General features: G+C 34.2%; 1 protein-coding gene and 1 long non-coding RNA gene across 2 annotated transcripts in view; one reads left to right on the plus strand and one right to left on the minus strand.

Annotated features, from left to right (window-relative positions):
• The window catches only part of LOC108735155, a 480,326-nt gene extending 477,285 nt beyond the window's left edge, over window positions 1–3,041 (plus strand). Inside the window, exon 6 of the long non-coding RNA XR_003231530.1 lies at window positions 2,971–3,041. This is a non-coding gene — a long non-coding RNA (uncharacterized LOC108735155). The remainder of the gene's footprint in view (window positions 1–2,970) is intronic.
• The window catches only part of LOC108735152, a 130,828-nt gene extending 123,873 nt beyond the window's left edge, over window positions 1–6,955 (minus strand). The window contains exon 1 of the mRNA XM_025976645.1: window positions 6,787–6,955. Coding sequence (XP_025832430.1) covers window positions 6,787–6,939 — 153 coding nt within the window. The 5' untranslated portion in view covers window positions 6,940–6,955. The remainder of the gene's footprint in view (window positions 1–6,786) is intronic.
• Window positions 6,956–7,839: the final 884 nt, after the last annotated feature.

Genomic DNA, 7,839 nt, shown 5'->3' on the forward strand with positions numbered 1-7,839 from the left:
ATTTCCACATTTCAATTTTTAATTTTTCTTTCATAATTTTGTCCTCAGGATTACAATCTGTATCATTATTATTATGATTATTAAGAAAGTAATGAAACATAGTTTCGTTATTATTAAGTGTATTATTTGGATTGTAGCTATCTAATTTCTTCAATTGTAACTTGTAAGGAGAATTTCCCACCGAAGCCAACCGCGACCCTCTTGCTACAAATAGAGTTCACATCGCACATGTGAAAGAACTTTTGTAATACGACCAATGAGGAAAGCGGACGGTGGCCACGCACCGACGCTTTTTCCCACGCGTCTGCCACGTAGTGACGCCGGTGCTCCTCAGCGTCGATCCCTAAGACGATAATAATGACATTATAAGACAATTAGCATTAAGAAAAAATAGAACTTTTTGTGCTATCTTCTATTAGATTCAACTGATAATTGGGACAATATATAGACAAAAATTAAAAATGAAATAACAAAATTTATAATCCTTTTAATCAACTAAATTATTTTGATTTTGGAAGTACACGTGGGTACGTCTCCCAATAAAATAACCCTACAAATTGCTAATACAAAAAATATTGTAGCGAGCACAAGTGTGTTTGTGCGCGATCGAGCACACGTGTGCCTGAACGACTTATCGATTCGCCATTCTTCATGTGCGCCGTATACGTAAATGTGTGTGTCGTACCTGCGTTCTGGGGAAGCAGTTAAACAGTTCAAAGAAAAAAAGAAACTATCTGGATGTTTCGAGAAGGTTCCCGAAAGTAAACAAAAGAGTATTTAAAGGAAGAGACGATCGCCGAGAAGGGAAGAAATAAATTGACAGTGATGGAAGTGAAATAAATAGCACAGTGAATAGTGATATATCAACATTAGTGTAAATAAATAGTTTTTGTCGTTATCAGTCTTAGAAGTTAATTTTGTTAAACCCACGAACATTACAATATGCTTACTAATAAGTTTTGCTCTTGTTCGTTCAACGTTGGACGTAGTCGTACAACATAGCCAATTAGCCTACGTCTTACTAAATTTGCGCGATTAGGATAAGACACGACATAGCTACAAGACCAAGACTATTCTTGCTCGTCACTAATCACTTTAACCCTCCCATAATTCCCTTTCCAACAGCGGGTTCCATATTGTAATTTTTACATTTAGATATTCATCCCAAATAAATATTTTAAGGTTCTTTTAATTTAAAGGATTTTTCTTATTCTCAGAAAACAACGAACTTACAACAATAATAGTACCTAGTAGGTATAAAATATTAAAGGAAGTAGGTTCATTAATCTTTATTATAATGGCGGAATAAGAATTGCTTATCTGTTATAATTTCGTTTAACAACTTGTTGCTCTGTCCTTAATAATGTAAAAGAGACCCATAAAAAGGACTGCTTGGATATTTATCCGCATTCCTGATACCTACTACGCTGGCTTAGAACCTCATCATAATTACTTTTAATGAGTAGAAATTGCATCTTGAGGCAATATTTATCCTAGAAGCGGTACCTAGAACACTTGTATACCCTACCATAAATATCGTTTTTTTACTCATGCATGTTTCATGAATAGCTCGTGATGACGATGATGTTCGGTGACGTGTTCTAAATTATAAGCGATCCAAGAACTTGAACGAATTTTACATGAAAATATAATGACGGCGCAGGTATTTGAGGAACTTGAAACTAATAATAAGATTTTCAAAATTACAAGCCAAAAAGGATATCTAATAAATCCTAATAAGTCCACCAATAAATAGGACAAATTATTTTTTTGTAATTGTTATAATAAATATAAAAATTACGATTTTTACGAATTTTATCCTTTGAAATATTTTTTTACAATGTTTGCTGTATCTGTTGTTAGGCTTTCGACTTATTTTTAGTCAGCTAAAACTTTACAGTTTCAGAAACAATCGAACAAATATCTGTCATCGTTACAAATTCACAAATTTTAGTTTTACAATGTTGACGAATCGTGAAGAAATTGGCACCACTTATTTATGAATTTTGAATTTTCTTATGAGTTCTGTACTTCTATGGTTCTCAAAGGAGTGCGCATACAGTTTTGCATTTTTAATAACAAAATTTAAAAAAAAGGACATTTCCGAGTGCTTAATTCATGCTGAACCCTTTTAACGTAAAAAAATAATTCTGATAAGGATAAGAAATAACTTTGAACAAAATTTGAAAATTTTGAATGATTTCTTTGTTCAAGTTTATCTTTCGGTTTGTTCATTTTAAATTTCAAATTCATCATCATCATAAGGTCGTCAGTTATAAGACTGGTTGGACACCCACCTCCACTCTTTCCTGTTCTGAGCTAATCTTCCCATTTCCCTAAAACTAGAACAATCCAAATCCTTAACTATTTTCGAATTTCTAAATTAACCGTTCGCGAGCATAGAAGTGGTCCCTTTTTACTGAAGGCGACTCAACCCTGCGCTATTCTCTGCTTTATATCCCTACTACTCCTTCCGTCCTTCATACATACCGAAAATCAGCCACTTTTAATTTTTCGTCTCCTATCTTTATATTCGCTCTTTCTCTACGTTTTCTTCCCTTCTATACCAGTATTTTTGTTTTATTTTTATTTATTTTCATACAGTACTGTTTTGTCAATACCGCTTCCATTTTATTCAAAGCTATCTCTAGGTTCTCCTTGCTAGATGGTAATACTGCTATATCATCTGCAAATCTAAGCATACTAATCTTTTGCCCCTGTATACCTATCCCTACAGTTGTACTGTCTTTAATGGTGTAAATCGCGTCTTCGATGTATAGATTAAAAAGTAGCGATGACAGTGTGCATCCCTGTCTGACTCCCTTCCTAATATTTACTTCTCTACGTTGCATCCCTAGCTCTATAACTGCCTGTTGCTCTTTTTACAAACTAACTATCACTCTTCTACCTCTAAATTCATCATTACCATTGGTATAATTTCTGCTTATGTATGATGGGTATTGTTTTCAGGTACAATTTCTTCTACATTGTTTATCCTACCTCCAAAAGGAAGGTCTACTTGTCCAACGTAACAACCTCCTTGTTCCAAAGGTAAGCTCCAGAATTTTATAATTTTTTAACACTTAATAGCAATTTTTATAAATCNCCTAAATAATTATTATCTACAAAGACCATTCTAAATAGCTCAAACCCCAGCAGTCTTCTATTTTGCATTTACTGTATCGGAAATGTTTTTGAACATTTTCCTTTCCTTTTACAATTAGTAAAAGATATAAATTAACAGCTCAAGCTCAAGGTGTTAACCATAGGAATTATACCTGCAAATTTAACTAAAAGAGAAACTGGCACTTCTACGTCTTCATTTTTGTAGTAAAGAACATTGTAGTAGCACGTGCTTTTGCTTAAAATTGTGTCATCTCTAGGCGATAATCTTGCGTGAAATTGCTTCCGAGACAGAATGACACGGACGTAGAGACGAAATAATCGATTGCCTTTTTCATATACCTCCGAACATTGGAAGAGGTCGAAAAACCTCTTCTAAGAAATTGATCTTTTGTTACATAGGTCATGCTTTTTACTTTGGGACTAAATGACATGTAATAACGTTAACATCACGTAAGAGCAAAATACCAATCTAACGTAGAAGATTTACAGGTTGACTTTTCCTTATTAGTGTTTTATTAACATCTTTTTTAATGAAAGACAATCAATATTTTTGAAAATCTTTTCACTTCTGCTTCACATTGTCAGTCTACGTCATGGTTCCTCACTTCATGTTAAAATCAAACTTATTTTATTGGAAATATATCTACAGAAATATTCATTTTTAACTTACCGCACTCTTATATGCTTAGGTCCCTAAAACGTCTACATTCATCCACATTAATTGGGAGTTTTGTAACTATACAACACATTTATGTAATACGCGCAAATCTCATCTCAGTCTATTCTAAACGTTTTTCAATATTCCTTTTGTAAATTCAAATCTGTAATACCATTAAGGAATGTTCCCATACTAATCGACCTATTTTTTCACAACTTTTTTTGCCCTCTCCCTTTGGAGACCCCCCCACTCCCCGCTCCAGTTTTCACATAGTAATTCTACAATCATTTTTAGTAAGTTAGAAAAAGTTATTTGGCTCATATTTGTCTTTTAATCTATACATCGAAAACGTGATCAACATTATTAAAGATAGTACAACTGTAGGGATAGATATACAGTGGAAAAATATAGCAGTATTAGCACCTAGCAAATGGATGCGGTACTGACAAAACAGTACCGTATGAAAATAAATAAAAGTAAAACAAAAATATCGGTATGCAAAGGAAGAAAAAGTAGGAAAAGAGCGAATATAAAGATAGAAGATGAAAAATTAGAAGAACTGGCCGATTTTAGGTATCTAGAATGTCAAATAAGTCAGGACGGAAGGAGTAGCCTTCAATAAAAAGAAGTCACTTCTATGTTCGCGAACGTTTAGTTTAGAAATTCGAAAAAGATTGTTAAAGGTGTATGTTTGGAGCGTGGCGCTTTAGGGTTGCGAAACATAGACAGTGGACGCGGCGGAAAAGAAAAGATTAGAAGCGTTCGAAATATGGTGTTACAAGCGAATGATGAAGATACCGTGGATAGAGAAGGTTACAAATGAAGGGGTATTTGAAACAATAGGAGATCAGAAAATTATATGGAAGTCGTCAATATGAAAAAGGCGAGATAGGTTAGCAGTACACCAAAAAAAAAACTTTTGGGTGTTTCATTCCCACCAGCCAGTAATGCTGGTGGGCGGGCAGTCCCTCCGGACTACGCCGGAAGGTAGGAGACTAAAGGCCCTCTTCAGTCTGCTTTCAGGAATAGTAGGAATAGGTGGGCGGTGGTTCGAGTGAGAAAGATGAGATCGACGAAATGAAGACAGAAGAATGAAAGATTATCTATGGAATTCAGCATTTGCCTAAGTGATCCAAGGAAACCACAGAAAAACTTGGACCAAGGTAGACGGACCTAGATTAGATTACTGTTCGCAAATAGTTAAGGATGTGGATTGTTTTAGTTTAAGGAAATCCGAAGATTAGCTCAGGATAAGACGGAGTGGAGGTGCGTGTTCAACCAGTCTTAGGACTGACGATCTTATGATGATGACGATTTGTCTTTATTAATACGGCGCTTTTCGCGTGACGCCAAATGTGAATATAGCTCGAAAAAGCTTGAAATTTCCCTAACGGTATTAACTAAGTGACCTTTAGCTAAGTCCCCCACCCCCACCGCCGTTTCCAATCGTGGTATTTTTGAAAACTCCGGTCCCCCTGTCGAGTCACATAATATGGGTTTTAGTTTTCTTAGTTTTCTATGCAGAAAGATTTTAGGACTTACCAACTTTTAGAATTCAAGTATGTATTACATACTTATGACATTTTAATTATTCAATTTTGCATTGAAACTTTTAAACTTCAATTAGCCAGCATTGTGTGTATAGGAGAAATCCTGCAAGGGAACATAAAATGTTTCCAGTTATTTATCATTAAGTATACAACTTACTTACTTAATCAAGTCGATGTTTAGAAGCCAATTTCAACAATCTTTTCCAATTAACACGGTTTTTTAAAAACGTAATTATGTACATATACTATGAGTTGGATACTTAAAAAGTACCGTAAATTTAACAAAAGACGCTTGGCAAACCTGTACATGTAAGATCAAAACCGGTTGCTTGTATTATTATTATTATTATTATTATTATTATATGGTAATGTTTTAGAATTTATAAGACTTGACGTTTTATTCCCATTGAATTACCATATCTTCTTGTTTGTTTGTGAGAGTATTATGAAAATTATAAAGGCAGATAAAACAGGAGATAGAAACGCTTTTTTTACTTTTTGCTGATAAATGTCAAAATAAAAGTATTGTATTCAAATACAGTTGGTTGGAAAAGGCACTCTTAGAAAGCTTGCCAAATTGTAAGCTTCTTCTAATTTTTCAACCATGCATTCAAATTTGACGTCGACATCTCATTACGTTTAGAACAGATAGCTTTGCCACAATAATTGAAACAAAACCCTAAAGTGTACAAATACTTAACATTAGTTGATTTGAAGATTATTTTTCACAAAAAAGTCCGATATTGTACTAGGAAATTTATAAAATTAATGCCTTCTGTGAATAAAATGAATAAAACACGTTAGTAAACGGAGAATCAGGTAATCAATGGTGACGTTATTGTTTGGTTAGGTTAGGTTTGGGGATGTATATGCATTATAGTGTCGTTATTAGGTAGATTATTGACAGATTGGAGTTTCTTCAATGTCCCTTCCCACCGGAATAATGTCTTCGAAAAGTGTGCTTCATTATGATCTCCACGCCCAACATACATATGAAAATGATAAGCATTATCACCTCTACAACATTCAAATTCAAGGTTATCGTGTTTGCTGAAGCAAACATAACCTCTTTACATTCTTCTAACATCTAACATATCAGCCCGTCTCTGGAAGGCAGGGGCATTAAAGAAACTTCAATCTGTCATAAATCTCCTGTAGTACATTTCCGATTGCTATTTAGGAAATGTATACATTTTCTAGGAAATGTGTCTAATATAATTTATTTCACACATTTCTGGGCGATTTTTGTCAGAAACTTCTCCATAATTCTTCAGAAACCGATGAACTTACTGCAGACTCGACGTGTTCTCTGTAGCCGATTTTTCCTAAACATATTTTGACCATTTCCATATTTCTTACACCAAATTGCCTAATTATTCCGTCGTATAAATTAGTCGTGTCCGATAAAGAAATGCATGGAAACATTTTGAAATATTATATTACTGTACTTACTTGGACGGCACTATTTAAAAAACAGTTATTTTGACCCGGTCCATTCAAAAGCCCTTTGGTGCCAGTATAAATGACGGTGTCCCGTATCGAAGAAATCGAGGAGACAGTCGGTTGAGAATCAACGCCTACTGTGGCCATCTCGCCTTTCCTCATGTACCACTATGTTAATTCGTATCTGAAATTTAAATATTTTAATTAGATAAGTGAAAAACTATTAACATATCGCACCTAAATATGATCGAAAACTTTCGCCACTAGCGAACGAATACATTTAAATTAAAAATTAATAATCAAAATATAAACAATAAAATGAGACTTTATAAGTGATCTAGGCAAATCAGATTCAGAAAATTTTAAACTCAAAATTTCTCCCACAGTCCACAGGGAATTCCGATCCAAACTAAATCGTCAACTAATAATTCCAGAATATCCTATCATTAGCTGTATCAGCTGCACGAATTTCATCTATATAAACACTACTATGCATGGCTTATAGTATTCTTAGAAGCTTTTACTTGAAAGAGCACGTAGGTGAATCCTCAGAGGGTAATTAAAGAGCGTCTGTCTATCCGAAACTTGCTATTTTAAAATCTTCAATTTGTTTTTCCTTTAGAAACAAATTAGCACATCCATGTGTATACATACGGATATAACTTATGTGGAATCAAAGTAGGTAACCGCTGGCTTTCATCAGTGCCTAAAATTAAAGTCATTTTTTCCTTACGGCGATTTCTAAAAAGGTTAGAGAAACATTACGGTTTATTATATATAAATGGGCAGGGCCCAGTGTGTTTATTTTTTTGGTGTGTCTAAAGAACAGCATCCATTTTTTTTCTCGTTTAAGTATAATAGAAGCAATACTGTACTGAATAATTTTTTGTACCCTTGGTGATTTTCTAGTTTATAGGGTCGTTTCTAGGGAAGGGTTAGGGGGATGATGATGACCTTGCAGGACACCAAACAACATGTATCTAGGGGTGTTATTAAATTGTAAATGGGTGGAATTTGAAATGGGTAGAAATAAAATGATACCCTTGTAGAACCCTAAAACCC

Source organism: Agrilus planipennis, unplaced genomic scaffold (genome assembly GCF_000699045.2).
Source record: "Agrilus planipennis isolate EAB-ADULT unplaced genomic scaffold, Apla_2.0 scaffold102, whole genome shotgun sequence".
Taxonomy (NCBI): Eukaryota; Metazoa; Arthropoda; class Insecta; order Coleoptera; family Buprestidae; genus Agrilus; species Agrilus planipennis.